The 23,551-nt window shown below is 47.8% G+C and overlaps 1 protein-coding gene across 3 annotated transcripts in view; it reads left to right on the top strand.

Moving 5' to 3' along the window:
- CAPN13 (calpain 13) overlaps positions 1 to 23,551 on the top strand; it is a 74,834-nt gene that overhangs the window by 18,207 nt on the left and 33,076 nt on the right. For all 3 annotated transcript variants that reach the window (XM_045189301.3, XM_045189302.3, XM_045189300.3), the window contains exons 2-7: positions 613 to 842; positions 7,717 to 7,795; positions 9,625 to 9,740; positions 15,211 to 15,347; positions 19,845 to 20,019; positions 20,921 to 20,995. In XM_045189301.3, the coding sequence (XP_045045236.2) occupies positions 645 to 842; positions 7,717 to 7,795; positions 9,625 to 9,740; positions 15,211 to 15,347; positions 19,845 to 20,019; positions 20,921 to 20,995 (780 nt within the window). In that variant the 5' untranslated portion in view covers positions 613 to 644. The remainder of the gene's footprint in view (positions 1 to 612; positions 843 to 7,716; positions 7,796 to 9,624; positions 9,741 to 15,210; positions 15,348 to 19,844; positions 20,020 to 20,920; positions 20,996 to 23,551) is intronic.

Consider the following 23,551-nt stretch of genomic DNA (forward strand, 5'->3'; position numbering starts at 1 on the left):
ACCTGAAGGGACTTTTTTTTTAAACCTACCATTTTTCCACCTGGCAAATTCTCCTTCCTTCAATGCCCAATTCAAAGGTCACTTCCCGTGGGAGCGTCATCCCAGACTCCCCTTGGCAGTTCATAGCTCCTTTATGTCGACAGGACTTTGTACACATTTTTAATTAGACAGTTTCTGTTCAGTGATGGAAGGTTGAATGGTGTTGTTGAAATGTCTAATCCAACTTTCCCACTTGATAATGAGACCCCGGAGGATAAAAATCATGTCGTATTTACCTTTGGATTGCCAGCATTCGTGAAGCGCCTGGCACAAGGTCAGTACTCAATAAATATTCATTAACGTGCAAATACCCCTGTAGTCTCTGGTGCCCATAGAGCATACTGAGAAGCTGTTGGGTATAGTGGATTGAAAGCTGAACTGAGAGGAAGGATGACTGAATTCAAGTCCGGGCTCTCCTACCAACTGGCTGTGTCACCAGCCAGTTGACCTGAGTCTCACTCCCCTCACTTGTAAGGGGACAGGGGACATCTGAGTGCCCCTTCAGGGCTCACATCCGATGATGCAAAGGACTTGATGGCTCATCCCTAAAAATACCTTTTTTCTCCCTAAAAGGAAAAGACATTGGAGGTCTTCTAAGGAAAGTCATGGCACACAACCAGGAGCCTCTATCCAAGACCCCCATCATCCAGTTCAACGGCCAGGACTTTAACTACCTGTGGGACCGTTGCCTAAGCAGAGGTCTGCTATTTGAGGATGAGACATTCCCTGCCGAGATTTCTTCCATAGGTTTGGAGCTGCTCAAGGGAAAGGACCTCTCCGGTCTGAAGTGGAAGAGACCCAAGGTGAGTGAGCCCTCCCCCAGGCACAGACTCAGCACCTGGGCCCTCTGAGGCACCTGCCACGGCCCCTCCCACTGAAAGAAGGATGGGCCTGAGACCTGGTTTTCAGGGGTGGCCCAAACCAAACTGGAAGGAGAGTGAAATTCATCTTGTCCCTGGGCTAGAGTGTTGTATCCTCAGCGGGATGGAAAGGCCCTGTACCTGGACCCAGGACCCCTGGGTTCTAACCCAGTTCTAACACTGAGCACATCACTAGATTATGTGTCTCAGTATTCCCCTCTGAAAATGGGAAGACATACATGTGAGCTGGCCTCTGGCATCTCTTCCATCTCCATAATTAAGACCATCTACCATCCCTCTGTATTTCCTCCAGGTATCACCATCTTTATCTTCTTTTCCTTTTTTTCTGTTAGAATTTCCTCAAAAGGAAGATACCATGTCAGAAACTTATGCAATAGGATGAATTTAAATAATTGCCTTACCTCTCTCACTTTTATTTGTATTTTCAACCTTGCAAAGGCTCGATTTTACATACCAGCTGTAAAATTAGGAAGATATTTCCGGGCAATATTCAAACCCCACTGAACCCCCACCCCAGCAGATGACCACTAACTCCACCTTGCAGCAAGGTGAGCTCTGCTGGTTTTTCTAGAACCATCTCACTCTCAGGGCGTGAAGCTATGGAAGCCATCTATCAGCCCACTTAACATTTTATAATCTCATCAGAGCTGCTGTTGATGAAAAATACCCAGGTAAGGACCACTGTGAGCACCCTGATGCTCAAACCTTCTCTTCATGCTTCCAAAAGCAGCCAGCAGGACCTAAAACAAGAGAGAATAATATAATCATTAGCTTACTAGATATTATAATATCAGCACATATTAAATGCCAAGCACTCTACCGGCACTTTCAATAAGGTCAAGTTAGGTAATACAGAAAAGGTATTTTCTGATGACATAGAACTGTGAAAGTGTCAGCTCTTGGCCTGACTCGGGATGGATTTGTAGCCTTGGGGAAGGGGAGGGATAGTGGGGATCAGGTGGGGCTTGGATGCTGCTTAAAGAAAGATGGGGTGCTTCAACATTCTAGGATCCATCTTACCAGCCATAGGTAACAAGTCCCCAACAATGACTGTCTTCTTCTGGCCTTCACCTCCTAAGGACAGCTGAACAGAGAATTCTATTTAAAGTTTGGAAGGGATATATTTTTATATATATATAAAATTTTTCCCTTTGGGTATTTTCAGAGGCTGAGATTCTTTTTGAAAGTTTGTTTTCTTTTCCATAAGGTGCTAGGCAATAAATGTGAGACTATATTTATAGTGTTTAAGAATTTATAACATCTATTTAGAAAAGGTTGAGAGTTTCTCATCTTAATTCCAGCAGCATCTCAACTTGTGGAGTCTTTGGGGGTCAAGGAGAAACCGAGGCAAACAGAAGTGAAATAAATGACTGACACAGAATCGTGCCAGGAACCCAAAATACTCGAGGCACCAGGGGTCAAATGCAGTCTGTTCCCATTCCTGTTCTACCAGGGTGTCATTTTTCATTCCCACACTTCTGAAATATCTTTGTGGATATGTCATATATCTTTGTATCCCTTATCACAGCTGGCAGTGCTTACGTTTGTGTAGTATTTTCTAGAGCTTTCCATGTGTCTTCTCTTACTTTGTCTCCTTTGTTCCTTACATTTCATGGATGATGATAATAAATCCATTCATCAAGCGTGCACATGTGCTAGGTATTACTCTAAGCACTTTACATATAACATTTCGTTTAATTGCCATGGCAGTCCTGCAGGGCAGGTGGTAGTATTATCCCCACTCGGTACATCAGCACTATCCACAGACTTTGGGGGATGACAGAAAGTCTCTTCTGCACTGTTCATAGTAGCCACTAGTCACACGCGGCTATTGAGCGCTCGGAATGTGGATAGTGTGACTGAGGGTCTGAAGTTTGAATGTGATTCCATTTTAATTAATTTAATTTACTATGGCTTGTGGCTACCGTATTGCAGAGCACAGCAGAGGTACCAGTGTATGTCAGACTGAGACACTAAAATTCTGTCCTTGTCCTCATTCTTTAGTGAAAAACATTTCACTTGTCCACTGAAGAATAGGGAGCTATGGGCCCCAACCATACTGTGGGATGGGCGTTCGGAGCTCAGCACCCAACCCCGCGGTGGATGCTGGCCCATGGCCATCCCGGAATGAAGCATAGCCGACCCAGGCAACAACTTCTTCCCAGTAGCCAGAACAGACTTCCTGAAAGGATCATTCACTAGAAATGATTCACCTTGGGACCAAAATGAGTTCTTCGGAAAAAGACAGTGCTAACAAAGTGGAGATAAGAGTATAGATTGTGAAAGCAATGAGTAACAGACGGTGACAGAAAGTGAAGATGTCAACAACCAGTTGCCTTTGAGCCAAAGAACTTTGATGCCAATAAAGCCAGTCTCTGTAGTAAAATTAGGACAGGGAGTGACGCTGGCCCCGGCCCGGCCTGAACTCTGGCCGCCCTCTGAAAGGGCCTGTGCCTAACTGCCAGCACCAACCCTGGCCTCCCCTCATGCAAGAGCAGTATGTGTCTGGGGAAGTGCAGGAGCATCCTTTGAAAAGAATGCAGAATCGCTGTTGAGTTAGACCAAGTGATGTCATGTTGGGAGAGGCCCCTCCAAAAGCAGCATGACAGAGCGCTGGCTTTGGTGCCACTTCACAGTGCATATTTCTAAGATTCTAGGGGCTCTTGCATTACATGAATTTCTGGCATATCTAATACAACAGAGCTTGCTCCAAATTTGGCATTGAGAAAGAGCTCCACAATTCAGAACTAAGTTCCTGAGATTATTTAGTTTGATTATTTGCTGATGGCTTCTGTACTAGTCAGGGTTCTCCAGAGGAACAGAACCAATAGGAGGTATATGTGCTTTATAGCATGTAAGTAATAGGAAACATATCAATATATCCTGTTGATATATGTACTATGAGGAATTGGCTCACGTGGCTAAGGTGGCTGAGAAGCCCCTCAGTCTGCCATCTGCAAGCTGGAGACCCAGCTAAGCCAGTGGTGTAGTTTAGCGTGAGTGGGAAGACCTGAGAGCCAGGGGAGCAGACAGTGTAATTCCCAGTCCAAGGGCAGGAGGAGACCTCTGTCCCAGCTCAGCAGTCAGTCAGAGAAGGGCAAATTCTCCCTTCCTCTACCTTCTGTTCTATTTTGTTCTACGGATTGGATGAAGCTCATCCACGCTGGGAAGGGTAATCGCTTTGCTGAGTCCACCGATTCAAATGCTGATGTCATCTGGAAACACTCTGGCAGATTCACCTAGAAATAGTGTTCAGCCAAACTTCTGGGCACCCCGTGGGCCAGTCAGTTGGACTATAAAATCAACTATCGCAGTTTCCTTGTCTCGTGGAATCTGGAAACGTTGAAGTAGAGAAGCCCTTGCTTGCTGTTGTGCCCCGTCGGGAAGAGCAGGGCACTGTGGAGGCAGATGGCCCAGCTCCCGCCTGCTTCCTGTGGGACCTGGAACATATCTCTGCTCCTCTGAACCTGCTCCCTCACCCGTGCTGCACCTCAGAGTCATCTGGGGAGCTGCACAAATCCTGAGCTCTACCTCTGGGTGACCTGCTAAATCCAAGTGGTAGGAGGTGGGACCCAGCGAGCTCCAGGGCTGTGAAGCTCCTCGTGATGTAAGTCCCACGCTGGGTGGATACTCTGCTCTGTGCGACTGACTTCACTGAGCTGGTGCTCCTGCCAGACTTGGAGATAAGGGAACTGCCTGGAAGTGGAGTGTTACCATCTTCCCGCCCATCTTTATCTATTTTCCCTGTGGGCCATGTCTCAGGAAGTCGGCCCAGCAGATGAAACGCTTCTGAGTATAATTCATCTCTTTCCACCCTGGAGACCCTCCAGCACCCCATGAAAGCCCAGGCGGGGAAGGAGCAGGCAGCTCAGAGGACAGGGTAGTTAGATGCTGGTTTTGTGCCCTACTTTGATTGATGCTGACAACTGATTTTTGATTTGAAATAATTGCCATTGAATTTTCATAAAATATCTTTCTGTTCCTAATTAGCTAAAATTTTGGTAGCTAAAATTTTTATTACTTGGGTAAATCAGAGAAAGTTGTGCATTTTTCATTGGCCTTTCATGGAAGGGTTTGAATTGTCTCCTCTTTGGCCCATGTAAATGCTATTTGCTATTATTAGATTTCCTGATATGAAACCACCCCAGCCTGCTGGGTTTCTGTGGAAGGCCCTACTTGATAGTGTGTTAGGTTTATCATTTATTGTGGATTATTTATTTCAGTGTATTTCCATCATGGAAGTCAGTTTACAGAGTGCATGTGCTTTTGTGTTTTCTCTCTCTCAGGCTGCGCCTCCAGGCTATGCTGGCTTCGTAGAAAAAATGGTGGTGGGATTCTTCTTTCTTTCTTTTTTTTTTTTTTAACACTGAAACTATAAGTGACACTTAAATGGTCTGTTTCCGGAAAGTCCCAGACAACTCAGCAGGAAAACCATGTCTACTTAGAAGCCTTTACAGAGATATTAGGGAGATGTCCTTTGATCATTTTGAAACACTGTTCCAAGGTTATTGATCTTTTCAGGTTATGTGCTAACTTGAATGATTTGGGGCAATGTTAATTTTCATCAGAAAATCTTTAGTACTTTGATTAGTATAGAATCTAACATCATGTTTTTATATTGCTAAAGCCTTATTTTTACTTCTACTTCTATTTAGGGTTCTCTACTACATTTGCCAAAGGTGGGTTCTATGTAAGCCATCTCCTCCACATGGAACAGTTTACTTGCTTTATTGATTGTGTTGTTTTTCTATTTTATAATTCACTAATTGTGTTCTTTTATCACTTCTTTTCTCCTCTACTTGCCAGCTCTTTTTTCCCTTTTTCTGTCTAACATCCATGAGTCAACTACTTTATTCAGGTTTTTATTCTATGTTGTTTAATAATGAATAGATTTGAGGTCCTGGGTTTGTCTATGAATATGGCTTTTTTAATTTTGCAAATACTGCAGAAGGAAGGAATCAATATTTATTGAACCTACACCCTGCCTGACGCCGTGCTAAGTATTTTACATCCTTCCTCATTTGTAAAACGGAAGGGCTCTCGCTTGGCCAGGCTGCTGGGAGACAGTCCGTGAATAAAGCACGGAGCCCTCAGTAAGGGTTTCATACTGACAGCCAGGGCCTTGATCGCTTTATCATTGGAGTCTCCCAGTCTACACATGAGGAAACTGAGGCTCGGTGAAGGAAATGAAGTGGCTCAGGGTCCCCCAGGGAGCAATGCAGAGCAGGATTCCACACCAGTCTGTCTGAATCGACTCTCAAGCATACACACCCCTCCTCTGCCAATCTCTGGGGGGCAGTGGGGGGGGGGACCAGGAAAAAACAGGGAAGAAGAATTGTGCTGGGGGTGGGTCAAGAAAGCCGAATGATGTTGACCTTGTTCCTGGTCCAATAACGCCATGGCCTCCACCCTCTTCTTTTATTCCCACGAGTGGGGTGTCTAAGCATCTGCTCACTGACAGCAGGCCTCCACTGGGACTCTCACTTTCTTTTTCCAGTCAAAGGGGAGGGGACAGTTAAAGTCATTGAAGTGCCCCAAGTTGTTTTGAAACTGGAAGAGTTGCTCCCTCCGTGGCTCTACAGAGTTAGGAGAGACCCCAAGTTCTGCCCAGCCATGCGACAGCAGAGGGTTGGGTTTCATGCCTCCACTCCAGGGCCTGGGCCCTGTGTACCTCTTGGGCCATCTGAGAGGGCTGGTTATTTGTCGGAAGAGGTACAATAGTGATCACCAGCTGGGCATCCCTGTTTGCAGACATGCACACCTTGCTTGCCCCTTGGAGGCTCCACCAGGAAGCTGGTAGTTTACAAAGGGCTGACAGGTGTTCCAGAGCACGTGACTCTGTACACTCATGGCTGTTGAGCACATGAATCTCTTTCCACTTTGCAGCCCTGCTCTCTGGGGACTTATTTGTCAAGGTGAAAAGAAATGATACAGGCACAGTTACCAAACTCTGCAAACAAATGCAGTGGAAATCCAGCAAGAGCTGGACAGAGAGGATACTGAGGATAATCCCACAGGCTCCCAGTAGGGGGCAGACCTAGAGGCTGGGGTCTGGGACAGGAGCCAGACCTTTGGCCCAGTGTTCCCCCAAAGGGCCTGGGGAGCCTCTTGAGGAACTTTCACCATCCTCATGTCTGCTGTGAGTTCCCAAAATTCTCTCCAACATTGCAGCACTGTGGAATCCTCTAATAATCCCTTTTCTGGAGCCAGCAGACACTGTGCCTGTTGGAGGTTGGGGGAGAAGGGGCACTGAGTAACAGCACCAGAGATGAGGGGCCTGGGATCCTCCAGAGTCAGTCTGTGAGTTAGCCAGGGAGCCGACAAAGGTCTGAGTAATGCTCATCCTGCACCCTGTACAGCACATGGCTGGACTTGAACCTGGAGCCCAGAAGGCCTATGCTGACTTTTAAGAGATGACATTCCGTAGGAAAGCTTTATTATGTTTATAAAAGATTTCCTCTGCTAAATGTAGCTGCCTCTTTTCTTTTCTTTTCTTCTTTATAACCTTTAATAAAACACTGCTTGTTGAGACCAGGATGGCTGAATATCTGAGATCTCATGTTATCTCTTCATGGAGTTTGCTTATGAATTTACTGCCTGTCTCATCAGTTACATGTACACCCCTTTGACATTCACCTTCCTGATAGCAATAAAACCTGAAGAATGTGGGGAACTTTTAAGCACCTATTTAAGGACTAACCTCCACTTCTCAAAGACAAAGTGAGGGATGTCTTGGGTACCACTCTGGGCACAGAGGAATGAAAGATGTTCATGGCCTTTCTCCCTCTTTCCTAAGGATTTATTAATGGGTAAATCAGAACCTCACTTCATCCTGGAAGGTGCAAGCAGATTTGACATCGAACAAGGATGTGCAGGTAAGAACACAACCTCTTCTCTTCTGGCTGTGCGTCATGGCAGGCTGCTGCAAGTCAGCCTCCGGGATAGGAAGGGGTGGAGGGTCATGCCCACTAGACCCTCAGAATTTTGCCCCAGCTGCCGAGAGGGTGAGGCCAGCCCCCTCAGTGCTGCTGTGGACACACTGCTCATGCCCAGGCCTGCAGCCTGCTAGTTGGCTCAGCCATGTGTGTGCGGAGCCACTTGGGGTGAAGCATTACTGAAGACAGTGAGAAAACGGACACAGGGTTTTGTCTGAGCACTGAGTAGAGAGAAGCATTGGGATGTGGAAAAGAGAGAGAGACCAAGAAAGGGGATGCAAACATTCACTGAGCCCTGGCTGGTGTGGCCACTGGGCTTGAGTACTGGCCTGGGAACCAAAAAGTCACCAGTTCGATTCCCAGTCCCAGCACATGCCTGGGTTGCTGGCCAGGTCCCCAGTTGGGGGTGTACAAGAAGCAACCAATCAATGTATCTCTTGCACATTGCCATTTCTCTCCCTTTTTCTCCCTCCTTTTCCCCTCTCTAAGAATAAATAAATAAGATCTTTTGAAAAAATTTTAAAAACAAATATTCATTGAGTTCCTGCAATGACTCTGCTGCTCGATACTTTGCATGTGCTAGTTCCTTTGTGCCTTGTAACATCCCCACCCTAAATTTGCAGAGACAAAGGGTCCAAGAAGTTAAATAATTCCCTTTATGTCACATAAGCAATAAGTGACTGAGTTGGGTTTGAATCTAGGGCTGTTTGACTCTCTCCCACCCACCAGACAGCCATGGGGCAAAGTTGTTTCTCAGAACTGAGCAGTGTGGACAGGGAAGAGGAAGGCTGGCCTTGAAGGAGGCCTGTGGGCAGAATCAGGAATGACCAAGAGAAACTCCTGAGCAAGAAGACCAGGAACAGAGGGCCGGGGCTGGCTTAGAGGGGAAAATGGCCAGGGAGTTAAGCGACAGCAAAATCAGACAGCAACTCTTCTGAGAACAGACTCTGTATCTTTAAAATGTCAGCTTACAAATTATGCCTGCACTTGGACTTCACCTGGTGGAATCAGGGTGTCTTGGGCTAAGTTGATAGAAGCCTCTGCGGCTGGTTGTCAGTGTTGGGGAGACCCCCAGCAACCAACAGTCCTCCTATTAGAGCTTCACTTAACCGCACACAGGACAGGCCCTCTCCGAGGCTGTCTTCATGACTTCTGCACACACCACAGTGCCTGACGTGAAATGCCACTCAAATAACTGGTTGTGTTGAAGACGAGGGAGGGAAGGCGCAGGAGAAGGGGATGATGCTTGTGCTCAGAGAGCTCCCCGTGACATCCACAGAGAAATTCAAGGCCCCGTGTCCCTCAAGGGGGAGGAGGAGAGAACCCCTGTGTGGGCTAGAGAGGGGGCTAGTACAGGCAGTGGCTGCGCAACTACTAGCAAAGAGCACAAACCGGTTCTCTGAAACTGTAGAGGGCAGCATTGCCACCAAAGCTGACAATAAGAGATGCTGCGACTTTAGCTCTGGGCACCTCTGGCAAATGAGGATCAGAAGGCAAGGGGGCCCACCAGCCCTGCCACAGCCCATCTGGGGCACCCTGACCTCCCTCAAAGCGCCATCTGTCACCCACACTATCACCATCCACTCCTCCTCTGTCTTGCTTAGGACTGGCCCCCATGAATCCTTCCTTCAGTTCTCTCTCAGGTGGAAAAAAAATGCATTATTCAGAAGGCCATATGTGGCCTCTGGTCACAAAGACCTGTGAAATGCCCGGCGTGGGGCTTCCAGGTGTGCCCTGGGCCTCTCACCCTTGGCTGTGTCCCTTCACAGGAGATTGCTGGTTCCTGGCAGCGCTGGGCTCCTTGACACAGAACGAAAAGCATCTGCAGAAGATCCTGAGGAACCAGAGCTTCTCCCACCAGTATGCCGGCATTTTCCGCTTCTGGGTACGTGCGCCGCGGCGGTGCTCTGTGAGGTTTTCTCTGCACGCAGGGGCGTGCCTGTCTGGATGCCTCCCTCGGGCTGGAAGCCTGAGCTGTGGAAGAGACACTTATGTGTGAGTCACACCGTGTGGCTCCAGAAAAGGATCTGGGCTCATGGCCTTCCCATTGTTCATGGGAAAGATGAGAGCTAAAATATTCCCATGTAAATTTTTTTTGAATGACAGAAACATTCAGGGGAAAAAAAGTCATTGGAACGTCATTGAGCTTTTGTCTACATCTATTCTTATGCCATATCTTGTTATTTTGAATATGGGAGCTTTAGAGTTGTTGTAACATCTGGTAGGATAATTTCTGCTTCACTATTCATTATTCTTTTCTCAAAAGTATCGTGGTGATTCTTGCCCATTTATTCTATGAGAATTTTAAAATCATTGTGTCTAATTAAGAAAGAAAAGCCATCGTGAGGCGGAGTGGAACAGCATTACATTTATGTATTAATTTGGAAAAATTATACTTTTATTATGTTAATGATTCTTCCCAGAAACATGGTCCGTCTTTCCATGTATTCGGAACTAGTTTTACGCCCCCCAATAAAATGTTATGGCGATGTTTTCACATCACTGCTGTACCCTTCTTGGTAAATGTCGTCTCGAGTATTTTGCAGTTTTGTAGCTCATGTGAATGAGACTTTCCCCCTCATTTCTAACGAGATGTTACTGAAAAGAGAAAAATCCCCAACTTGTTCCTGAAATGCATCTAGCCACCTTACCAAATTCCTTTATTTGTGCTAAATTTTTTCTTTAGTAGAGTCTGAATTTTTAAAAAATCTAATATTATCTGCAAATAAGGATCCTTTGCCTCTTAATATTTATAGAACTTATTTGCTCCTTTGCTTTGTCCCATTAGTTAGCACCTCACAACTCTGAGTAAGAGTGACAAGAGCAAAATCCTGCCTTCTCTGGATTTTCGTCATGTTTTTTCCTGGTACTCCATTCTTTATTTTTTTCAAGATTTTATTCATTTGTTTTGAGAGAAGGGGAAGGAAGGGAGAAAAAGAGGGAGAGTACAGTATAGGAAATCGATTGGCCAAAGAACTTATACACTTGACCCATGGACATGAACAATGGTGTGGGGATTGCCTGAGGGAGTGAGGGTGCTGGGTGGAGGAGGGCAACAGGGGAAATATTGGGACAACTGTAATAGCATTAAAAAAAAAAGAGGGAGAGAAATGTCGACATGTGGACATGTGAAAGAAACATCACGTTACCTCTCACACACCCCCAACTGGGGGTCTGACCATAATCCAGGCATGTGTCTCAACTGGGAATTGAACTGGCGACCCTTCGCCTTGTGGGAAGGCACCCAACCCACTTAGCCACACCAGTCAGAGCGGAACTCTATTCTTTAAAGACACTGTTGGATTTAATTTGCTAAAAATTTGATTAGAATTATTGCATCTACATTTTATGTAGAATAGGAGTTTAATTTTTCCATCATGTTTGAGGGCTAACTTTTTAAAGGATACCCATTGAGCTTTACATACTTTGATCTGAAGTAATTTGAATAATGGTGCTAATATTAGTTATCTTTTCTTAGAAAGGAAAACAGATAGTAGTTAAATCATCTGGATCTACTTCCTATTTAAATGTGATTTCTTTAATTCTTCCACTGTGTTCAGTAACAACTGATCTGCTTGGCTCTCGTATTTCTTCTGGAGTTAATTTTTGAAATTCATGTTTTTTCAGGAAAACCAACTGTTCTTTCTATATTCCAAAATTACTGGCAAAAAGTTGCTTGTGTGATTTTCTGAATATATACTTCTTCTAATCAGTGGGTAAATCAACTTTATCAATCCCAATGCTGTATTTTTTTATTTTTCCTTTTTCTCTTAATTCAACCAATCTGGTGCATTAATTTTTGAACAAATTACTTTTTAGCTTTCATTATTCTTTCTATTATTTTTCTCTTGGGGTTTCGATCTTTATATAATTACTTTTAATTTATTTTCATGAATTCCTGTTTACTTTCTCTTGGTTAATTTTATTGTTTTTTAAGTTTTCTGAATCTGCACACTTCACATGTTAGCCTTTTTAATTATAAAAGCTTTATGACTATAGAATCTCATCAGATCTTACTTGTATCTATAGGTTTGATATAAAATATCTTACTTTTATTAATTTTAAAGTAACATAGTTTTGGTTTTGATGAAGTTGTATATTGGGTAATATTCTGGTTGTTAGAGTTTTAGATGTATTTGATTATGATCAGAAAATATAATTCATAAAATCTCTACGTTTGAGGAAATTATTAAAGTTTTACTTATGGCAAAGTCCACCATAGTTTTTGTAAATGTTTCATGGACATTCAAGATGAATATATATTATCCAAAGGTCGTGAGTTTTATATATGGAATCCTGCTTTCTAATTTACAGATTATATTATCTGCAATCATCTCCTTTATCTTGTTTTATATTTTGTGTGATCGTCAAATTCTAAAGGAGGTAAATTGAAGTTGTTCCCCAAAGTCAGAGTTTGGACGGTTCCCCTTAGGTTGCAGATGATCTGGCTTTATATTTTTCCTGCTCTATTCATTGGTTTATGTTCTTGTTATCTGGTTGTTGGAATAAAGGTTACAAATATATCCCTCTTTATTACATGTAACGCTTTGGGCCTTGAATTCCTCTCTATCAGAAATTCATATCGCTATTCCAACCTCCTGTTATATACATTTCCTTGTTATATCTTTGCTCAGCCCTTCATTACCAATTCCATTTTCACTATTGGATGTTTCTTATACAAAACATATTTAAAACTTATTGCTCACCATTGTTTCTTTCACCCTTCATTTCCCCTTATCTGAAGACTTTTGTTCTAATTTCAGCCTCATTAGGTAGGAGTAGTTCCTTGGATAACTTCCTTAGATTACATGGGTGTTTTTCATTTGCTCTTTCTGAAGAATGATACTTCAGTTGGGTTTAGGATTTTTGGCTCACATCCCCTTTCCCTCAAGAGTCTGTAAACAGTATTCCATTGTTTGACGTTGCAGAAGAAAAGCCCAATGCTAACCTATGCTCTTACTTTGTATGTAACTGTTTCTTTCAAACTACAAGTTTATAAGAGGCTCTTTCTCTCCTGGGTGTTCAGAAATTTCTCTGGAGTAGATCCAGGTTATGCCTTTTTAAAAATTAATCTTGCCCACAATTCAGCAAGCCCTTCCATTTTGAAGAACTGCCCCCTTTTTTCTGCTTAGCTAAATTTCCCTCCATTATTTCTGGGCATCATCTTTTATCCTGTTCTCTTCCTGAAGTCCAACGATTTGCATACTGGGTCTTCTAATGGTGCCCAGGTGATGCTGATGTTGTTGGTCCAAGGACCACACTGAGGAAGGAGCTAGAAGATGCAAGGTTTGGCTGTGTCTGAGCTGCCTTGGGGCTGCAAGTGTTGGCTGAGTGACAGGAGGTAAGGACAGGTAGGACACGCTCTGCCCTCTGGATACTGAAGAAAGTCCCACAGTTGCCCAGAAACAGCTGCAGTGCAGACCTCTGTACATCTCTTCTCATCCCTCAGAGCTTGGGCACTGCTCCTTGGAAAGGGTCCAGCACCTGAGCAATTAGATGCTTTGCCAAACACTTCTGGCTCCCCTGAGACACTTGGGTGTGGGCAGATGGCAGCAGTGTGCTTCTTGGAGGCTGCAGACATCATCCTGATGCCAGCTGTCCGCACCCAGAAAGGTGAATCAGGAAATACAGGTCTGTAGCCTCATTTTTGATCATCACTAAGGCCATTTGCATCCTCTCTGGGAACTGTGGTCATATCTGATGGTCCCTTTGTGTAGAGAGAGCAAGTTCAGTCAACATTGCCAGTGTGGGAAGGTGGGGGAAGGGTGTCTTCTAAGGGGAAACCAGCCAGAGGAGCTCATTCAAGCCAGAACTGGCTCATTCTGGACAACCGGCTCTGCCCCCAGGCACTGTCCTAGGTGCTGAACGAACAGGCTGTGAAAAGCAGTTTTTACTTTCAAAACTGTGATCTCATTGGGAATCTCATCTGATCCCAATCACAGCCCTGTGATGCAGTTCTTACTCTTACCCCCATCTGACAGATGAGGAAACCGAGTCACAGAAAATTAAGTGTCTTATCCAGTGTCTGTCGCTCAGACAACTAAACACTAAGCCAGGACTCAAACACAATTCCACTGACTGGATACTGTCTACTACCACACTTTGCTATCCCATTAAACACGAATCCAGACTGGGCTATCCTTCCAGTACCTCCCTCTAGGAGCTGGGATTAGTTTCCTTGGCGTTTCATCCATGTTTCATGATTTCCCTCTAATAGCATTCCTGTTGGCTCCCAACCTCACCCGCCACTGCATCTTATTGCAATAGGGACGCGAATCCACAGCTGTGCCGGAACTGGCTGCGGTGCTCGGGTTCATTAGTGACTGTGAAACATCTTCTTTGCTTTGTCTCCACTGACATCTCTGTCTTGGTCTCCATCTCTGCTTTGCAAGTGCATCCTCAGCTGGATACAACAGCCCGGCACCTGGGACATCCAGCTGTGGGATGGCATGTGGATGGCTTCCTGTCACTGCCGAGCAGATGATAGATTGCATCCACCCAGCTTTACTTCCAACCCACTTGTTGGAGACTTGCCTTCATCAAGTCTCAGGCCTGAAGCCGGAAGCCCTGCTGCTTATCCAGCACAGGGGAGACCAGAGAAGAAACTTCAAGAGGCGGGCTTTATTATGAATTTTCTCATTTGGCGATGTCCTGGGCGAACCATTAAGAATTGAATGCTGAAGATTAAAACAGTCTGTTTCCGAGAGGAACATCTGCTGCCTTTGTACTCTCAGCAGCAACTCCTGCCGGTTTCATTTCTGCCGCTCTGATGGCAGGGCCAGGGCGAGGCTGTCACTGCTCACTCCTGCACCTTTCTCATCACTCGGCCTCTTGTCCTTTGCCCATGCTGTCCCTTCCATCTGGGATGCTGTCCTCACCTCTTCTCCACCTGCTCAAACCCTGCCTCCTCTCCCAAGCCTTCAGCTCCCAGGAGGCTCTCCTTCCCCATGACAGCATCTGATCTACCATTCTCCTTTGTCACTCATCATCTGCTTCCCCTCCTGTTTTTTGTGCCTGGCTAGACCTAGAGAGTCTCATGTTCACAGCTCACCAAGGACCTGCCAAAGCAAGGCCAGAGTTAGTAGCAAAGTCAAACTAGAACCTTAAATCTCCTTCCTCTCTGCTTGTATTTTCCTCATCTAACTTGGTCTGTGACTCATTTTCTCCATCTACCAGTGGAGATGACATGCCCACCCCCTGTCTGTCAATATGGGCTGAGGTTTGTTCTGCATAGAGTTCATTTTTGCCCTGTGGAGGTCATGTGGTGATGGGAGTTTTCTCCTGGCCCAGGCTGAGAGTCCAGGAGCTCCCTCCTGCCCCAACTCTACTGAGCCATATGTTGAACTCTCTTCCAGTTCTGGCAGTGTGGCCAGTGGGTGGAAGTGGTGGTTGATGATCGCCTACCTGTCCTGAACAACGAGTACCTCTTTGTGCATCCTCGAAGCAACAACCAAGAGTTTTGGCCCTGCCTGCTGGAGAAAGCCTATGCCAAGTAAGGATGGGCCCACCCCTCAGCCCAGGGCCTTGCTGCTGGCCCTGCCTATGCCACCACTTTCCCTGACAGATGATTCCCACTAGCCGGCTCCAAGACTTTTGGTGGCTTTGCTAATGCAAGCAATGCCCCTGAGAGCATCAGAGCCTTGGCCACCTCGCTGGGCACCTTTCGTAAACATTCACGGTGTGCAGGCTATGTTGGGCCCCTTGGGAGGGACCCAGAGGCACATAGCAAGGGGTGGGCAGGGCAGGGCTGGACAGAGATGAGCACTGACAATGATATTATTGCAAGGGCTGGTGTAGGACCCAAATAAAATATAATATCAAGGTCATAGTCTGCTGGGAGGGCAGAAGAGAGAAAAACAATTCTGACATTTGGGCTCACAGAGAGGCAGTCTGAGGCTATACAGAGGAGGTGGCATTGAGTAAGGCCTTGAAGGATGGGTAGAATTTCAGCAGAGGGAGGAATATGTGAGAGAGGCATCCCCAACAGTGGGAATGATACCAACAGAGAGCGAGTGCTGGGACAGTTCAAAGTGAGGTTGGGAGGGTGGGGCCCTGGTATGGCTGCTGGGAGATTGTGTTCATGTGGGGGCGGGGCGGGGACAAGTTGACCATTACCACGTGGCCCAAACACCACAATTCAGGGGCTATCTTCTGGTGCTGACAAGCTCAATGTTCACAAATGCCCCAGTTCACATGTTTTACTCAGATCCTTTCGAGTTACTTTTATTCAACAGTGTCCACCAAGCATTTAACCACAGGCCAGGCACTGTGCTGGCAGCGGGTTAGAGGCTCTCAGACCGGCTCCCGTGGGGTGTGAGAGTAAGTGTGTGCAGGAAATCACTGTCCAAAGACTCGCACCTGTGAGGGCCACATCAGAGAGAAATCAACACCAGGAGGCGAAAGGACAGAGGACCACACCTTTCAGGAGAAAATGGGGAGTGGAGAGGGTTACCTGGTCGGCTTTCCTAAAGACCATCCTAGCCAACCCCTTGTTTTCCAAACGGGGATGCCATGGCTCTGCACAGGGACATGACGGCAGGTGTAAGCAGCTAGCCTGAATCTGCGGAGGGCCTCCATCATTTGACGGAAGACATCTTTTAGCAAGATCCTGCCCGTTCCCGTCTGGGGCCCTGGGGAGTGGTGACAACCCACAAGTTACAGCCCAACCGCTGTCCTTCTGGAGGTTACATTCTGGACAGCAAGACATCTCCAGATCTCTCTCTCTTTTTTTTTTTTTTTTTTTTTTTTGCATTTTTCCTTTGGGCCAATTTGTAAAACAGTAAAGCCATTGCTCTTTCCAGTATCCAGGAGAGCTGTTCATTAAGATTTGAGCACGAAGCCCAAATCACAGTCGAGTTGGTTGAACCAATTCACATGTTTGGGGAGGTTTATTCACGTCTAAGCTACTTCTGCAAACACTGACATTATGTTTCCAGGATGGAGTCAGGCCTCACCACTCCAGGGCCTCGTTTTCCCCTTATACGAAAGGGGAGGGGAGCCTGGCAGTTCACTGGGAGAATTAGAAAGCTCTCGAAATGAAATGATGACTCTGACCCCATTTTGTTAACAGCTGACCTAAGGCAATCATTCAGCTTGAAAAGAAATGGGAAACTGGACCGGCATCCGCATGCCACTGCCTAAAGAAATCTAGCAGAGGATAAAATGCTTCAAACTATTAAGCGGTTTAAAAGCTTTTTCTTCCATCCAAAGAAGGAAGGTATAGAATGCAGGGTGACTCAAACAGAATTGCAGCTCGTCAGAGCTGAAAGTGACTGCTGTCAGCGGCGGGCTCCAGCTTCTCCTCCGAGATATGAGGAAACAGGCTCAGAGGTGACATGACTTGCCCGAGGTCGCCGGGAGTTTCAGGCCGAGCTGGAATGAGAGCAGTTCTCTCCGGTCACCTGCTTTTCCATTATCCCTTCATACCATCAGTTCTATAGGAAAAGGAGTTGACTCTTTTGCTTCTTTGGGGCTTTGTGTGTGGTACATGGGGACCACAGCACAAACACTGGGAACCCAACCATCCAGCCGGAGGTGGCCTGCTTTCCCTCCAAGGGTGCGGGTGCTGACAAGGGAATACGTGGAGTCCAAGCTCCCAACTGTCCTTGTGGCTGGGGAACCTGGAAATACTTGATCAAGGCCACCAAAGTTGGGGGGTGGAATCTGTGTTTTCAGATTTCTTGCCCTGGGGTCACACAAGACAGAGGAGACCTGGGGCAAGATCGGGTAGGCTGCATATCGTCCCCTCTAGAATCTTTGCACTGAAGAATTGCAGCATGTCGGCACCCTTTCTGGCTCCGACCAAGACAGCTCCCATCTTTCATATCATTTCCGGAAAGATAGATGCGTCCCCGGCATGAGGCTGAGGCAGAGGGATGAGAACAAGGCTCTCTCAGAACTGCTGGGCTCAGGTGACAAGGCATAGTGACAGGTGTGGTGAACACAGCTCTCACTATCTTTCCTTCCCTCTCTGTCTCCTGCCAGCAAAGGTGGCTAAGAAGAGCTGCTGTGCACCTGAAGCTTCAGCGGGACTCGTGAGGGCTTGTTTGTAAAGCAGAGAGGTAGCTCCTTGTCAAACAGCCAGCGGCCGCTGGGACAGGCTCTGTGGGCATTGCAGAGAGACAGAGAGAAGGCTGTGAAAGACACCGAGGCTGGCCTCAGGTCCTGTCCCTCGGGTGTCTCTGTGGTGACTGCAGCATGGTGAGGGCGCAAGGCCTCAGATGGGGCCCACAGACCCTGAGGACGTGGGCTTGGAGTGACAGGACAGAGCCCAGTAGCTGCTTTTTTGGAGTGACCCAGGGACAGCCCACCTTGAAGCCAGGGAGGGCCCTTGGATGCATCACAGGAAAGGCCTGTTGCTGTGCAGGAGGTCCTGCTGGGGGGCTCGGAAATGGGTCTCAGAACCCCAGTCTCTGAACTTCCAGTACCCTCGGCAAAGCCCTCCGCAAAGCCCTCTCAATCTAAGGCCAGGAGCCAGGATATCTGTGAGAAATCAAGAGAGGCAGACAGATACGCAGACCAACCGGGCATAGTCCTGATCAAAGGCAGGCTGTGCAGTTGGCCAAGCAAACACCCCGGTGATAAGAATCTGGTCCTGGGCATAACCCTGGGTCATCGAGAGAGAAAGATAAGATTTAGAACCAGTTTGGTAACAAGCTGGGATCAGCCACATGGTTGTTCTTTTAGAATGCCAGCTTGTTCTGTGTATCCTTAGCTTTCTTTTTTTGTTTTTAAATATTTTATTTATTTATTTCCAGAGAGAGGGGAAGGGAAGGAGAAAGAGAGGAACAGAAACATCAATGCGTGGTTGCCTCTTGTGCGCCCCCAGCTGGGGTCCTGGCCTGCAACCCAGGCATGTGCCCTGACTGGGAATCGAACCAGCAGCCCTTTGGTTTAGAGGCCAGCACTGAATCCACTGAGCCACACCAGCCAGGGCTCCTCAGCTTTCTTTAATAAAAAGCAGTCCAAGTCATCCACGGCGTTTGTGCCCTGGACACTGTCCTACTTAGAGTGGCTGCTTGATATGTATTTGCTGAAGTGTATGTGAATGTATGTGAATTCTGGGTGATACCCGGGAAGAGAGAATGGCCAAGGTGGAAATAGGGTGAGAAAGGGGTGTCTCAGGAGCCCCCAGACCTGATCTAGTCAACCTGACTGTTTCCAGGTGAAAGGCTGAGGAGTAGGAAGGAAGGGTCTTGTCCAAGGTCACAGGCCCCATTGCAGGCAGCCGCAGGGGTGGACCCAGGCTCCTGATCCCTGTGTGACTTTGCATTACCAGAAAGAAGGCTGTGGTGGGAATGTCTTCGCTGCCACTGGCCTGTGAAGGGTGGGACGTCCTCACCACTGTCCCCTATGTCATCTCCCTGCTGATGCTGGGCTGGTCAGTCTGAGGATGGAAATGGGAAACCTGGATCAAGAGTGAGAACAGAGGCCGCTTGTGGCATCGGGGTTGTTGACTGTGAGCGTTCTGAGGGCAGGCATAGGGTCTAATTCACCTTTGAAGGCTCAGTGCCCAGCATGGTGCCCCACACACAGTAAGCACTGACCACTATTATTAAACTGAACAGGAAACAGCGTGTCCTCATCATAATAATATCCAATATTTATTAAAGGCTCGTCACGAGCCAGGCACCATGCTAAGTCCAGCCCCATGAGGTTAAGTAACTTGTCCAAGTTCAAGCAGCTAAGTATGCAGTAATGTTGGTATCTGGTCCCAGCCTGTGGCTCTAGCACCTGCACTCCTGACCTCTACACAACACTGCTGCTCGTGGGGCTGCCCGGGCCAGGAGACCAGGGGGAGGACCGGGCTGTGGGTGGCACATGGGCTAGAATCTCCATCCAGATGAGTGGAAGGTGGGTGGCCAGGGTCTGGAAGGGCAGAGAGGCAGTCCTTCACCTGGGAAATACTCAGAGGTCAGGTGTGCAGCCTCCTTTCCGGAGTGTCTCACTGAAGGCACCATGGGGGTGTGGTCTGACTTTTCCCTCCCAGGTTTCGAGGATCCTATCTCCACCTGCACTACGGCTACCTCCCTGATGCCCTGGTGGACCTCACGGGAGGGGTGGTCACCACCATGGACCTGCACTCCTCCCCTTCTGACCTGGTGATGATGGTGAAGACAGCAGCCAAGGAAGAGTCCTTGATGACCTGCGCCACCCCAGTCGGCGTGAGTAGACCAGGGCTCCCTTTGCATGGGTTTGAGGCTCTCCTCGCCTGGGAGTGTTTAGCCACTGGTTCATTCAGCAAGGGAAGGTCATGGTCAAAGCCATCAGGGAGTGCTGATGCTTTATTTTACTGAAATCACATCATTTAATCCTCAAGACATCCCTTCCTCTGAGATAGGGTTTCAGGATTCATTTTGAGAAGAGGAAATGGGCTCAGAGAGGCCAAGGAAAATGCTCCCCATCACACATCCAGTAGGTGGCTGAGCAGAGGTTCAGATATTGCCGTCTGACTCCGAAACCTTTGCCTAGTACTTCCTTGTGACCAGCAGCAGTGGGTCCGGGGTGACTGGCAAGCCTTTGATGTTCACGGTTTCCAAAGGCAGTGCTTCCCCATTTTGAAAAGTCTGGACGACCCTCCAAATTATCTGAGTCTGTTCTGAGACAGCCAGATCCCTACTCATGAGGTTGCTTTCTTCATTCCTTAAACATGTGGGCTTTGAGTCACACATTCCTCATCTGAAATGCCACCAAAAACTGAGACGCACCTTAAACCCCAAGTACTCACAGCTTGTGGGGGTGGTATGCCCAGCAGACACATTTCCCGCTGTCTCATTGATGATGAGTAATTGGAGGAGCAAGCAGCCCAGGTCTTCAGGACTCTGCGGGGCTCTATCCCTAATGGGGTGGTCACTTGAGGCATGAAATGCCTGGAGTCTCGACCATCCTGCAGTCTTCAAACTCTACCTTTCTAAGAAAAGAGTCCCAGGAGCCCATGCCATTCCAGTGGGAGTCAGTGGGGCACTTTTCATCCAGCCACAGCTCAGCTGCCAATGAATCGTGCTTTTCTGTCTCTTTGAAGAGCCTGCAAAAGTTGAATGCATGGTGTGCTTTTCTCCTTTGTAGCCGACAGGGATGGCCACAAGCATGGAGAATGGCCTGGTGAGCCAGCATGCCTACACTGTTACTGGAGCTGAGACGGTAAGTCTCCCATGGGCTGGGCCTCGTGTTCTTGCGCCTCAAAACAGGAGTCAGAATCACATGCCTTCAACACCCAGCAAAGCTGAAATGAGCGTTTACTGCCCTTACCCCATGGTGGCGCCCACCATGGACTGCATCCTTCCTTCTGTTCATCCAGAAGTGGCCAGTATCTTCATCCCCCCAGGGCCCACCAGGGACCCTGCTATCCTTGAAGTGATCTCACACAGGGTGAGTCTCCGGCTAGACTGGGGGATTACCCCAAAGGAAAGCGGAATGAACTAGCCAGTTGACTCTGGGGGAAGTTTTGTCCTGGAAGGGTTTTATTTGTAACATACCAACTAAACTGCTGTAACAAAGACTTTCCAAAATACAGGGTTCAAACAAGATCAAGTCCGTTTTCTCTCAGGTAAGCGGGTGATTCGAAAGGTAATAAGTGGCTCTGCCATCCACAGCATTGAACTTCCACCTGTGAGCCCAGGGCAGCAGCTCCAGGTCCCCTCATCTCCCAGCCAGGGGAAGAGGAAGAGGCCAGGGAGAACCTACACATCCTTCTGTGAGGAGCACGTCGGGAAAGGCACATATCCTCTCAGATCCCGTTAATCAGAACCTAAACATGTGGCCACACGGAGGCCCAAGGGAGTCTGGGAGACACACTCTCTAGCTGGGCCACCATATGCCCAGGTAAAACTTCGTTCTGTGGGAGAGGGGAGGACGGCCACTGGAGGACAGTCTCCCCCCTGACACAGAACTGACTTTGGGGGCACAAAGATGTACGCAGTTACTTTGTGCAGTACCATTCGTTCTGGAAAACACTGCTAATGCCCAGCTTCCTCTATTCGTAATGAAGAAGCTGAGGCCTGGGAGGGGAAGGTCTTTCTGATGGTCCACAGCCCCTTGAAATGGCCAGGCCGAGACACCCTGGCTCCTCAGTTCCATCCATGCCTGTCACACTGCCGTGACTTCCTGGCCTTTCGATGACATCCCACAAATGTTCCCTCATCTCTGTTTCCCACAAATATGGAGTCTAAGAATGTCTTCTGGCCCTAGGAGATATCATTCCAAACTCAGGGGAACACTTTGCACAGGCACTTGCGGGCCACGGAAGGTGGAGTGTCAGGTTCTGTTTCTGGCATGCTTTGTCCTGCTTGCTTCCTCTCTCTGCACCACCCTGTCTCTCCTGGCCATTGACCTAAGGCCCGTTGCTCCCTGGTTTCGTGTTTTGGTGAGTGTTCCAACCCACACAACAGGGACAACAACATCTTCCGTCTCCTGCCTGTCTCCCTCAAGAAATCAGTGACAAAATGCTTCCTTTGCGCAGGATGTGGGAACAATAGTAGGCACATAAAATGCTTGTTGGATCAGTGGATGGGGCACTTACCTGAGTGAGTGAATGCATTTGTCCTTGTCCTCTGAAGGTGATGTCACTGATCCTTTGTCCCAGATCATGTGTGATGAGCTCAAAAGACATTTCCCACAAGCAAGGAAGAGGTTATCCTAGTAGACCCAGGCCAGAAGAGATCCCAGGCACAGTGGCTCCAGACGCCCTTCCCCAAATTCTCAGTGGGGGCAGCCAGTACCATCACCATGCCTCGCCACGACAGACACTGTCCCCCACAGCCCCCCAGACCCAGATGTGGACAAGTCCATGCTAGAGACAGCACATCGGTTTCCTTGTGTGCCGAACTCGACCAGTAGATGATGCAGTCTGGATGGCCGCTTCCAGACCCGGGGAAAGAGACTTGTGATGGGGACTGACACCTGTGCCGGGCAAGGAGTGAAAGAGCCATGGTAGTGGCGTGATGGAGCTGCTGTTGCAGGGCGAGGCCTCGCTCTCCGTCGAGATGGCCTTTGTTTCTCCTCTGAACACAGGGCGAAAGGGACTTGTGTATTGAGAGGTCTGGATGGCCATGGGACGTGAGTCCCCACAGGGGCTGGGCCTGGAGATGGCAGTGACCGTCAGATGACAGAGCTGCCACGTAGACACCATGGGCCAAGGGAATGTAGGTGAACTCAGGAGCCAGGCTGTGGGCTCCCCTGGGGTTTGAGCTGCTGATGAGCCCTCTCACCACTTGAATATTCGCTCTTCCGCAGCACCCACTGTGAGTGGGCTGAACAGGACACCTCCCCCGTGACAGCAGGTGATGGGACTTCGCATTCTCTGTAGTCTGTTTGTCCATTCTGTGGCTGCTGCCACCTCCCAGCCTGTGCTGTCTGGAGCACCAGCCTGGGGAGATGCCCTGTGAAGCTCGCCATGTGCCCTGCTTAGACAGTCACACGCTGAAGGCTCTGAGAAGGCCTGTGTGAACCAGACAAGCACATCTTACCTTTAATCAACCACGGGAGCTTTTTTCTAGGAATGAGTCTTAACAGCCTATGGAACTACCATCTGAGAGGATACATTTAAGGATGAGCTGTCCTAGGACAGACAACCTGGAGTACCTCTCATATCAGATACACTCCTGAGCTACCAGCCACAGTCCATGGGATTCCCAGTGGGGCACTGGCAAAAAAGAAGTGACCCAGTCAGACAAGGGCCCAAGAACTTGACTTGGTTAA

The sequence above is a fragment of the Desmodus rotundus genome, chromosome 5 (genome assembly GCF_022682495.2).
Source record: "Desmodus rotundus isolate HL8 chromosome 5, HLdesRot8A.1, whole genome shotgun sequence".
NCBI lineage: Eukaryota > Metazoa > Chordata > Mammalia > Chiroptera > Phyllostomidae > Desmodus > Desmodus rotundus.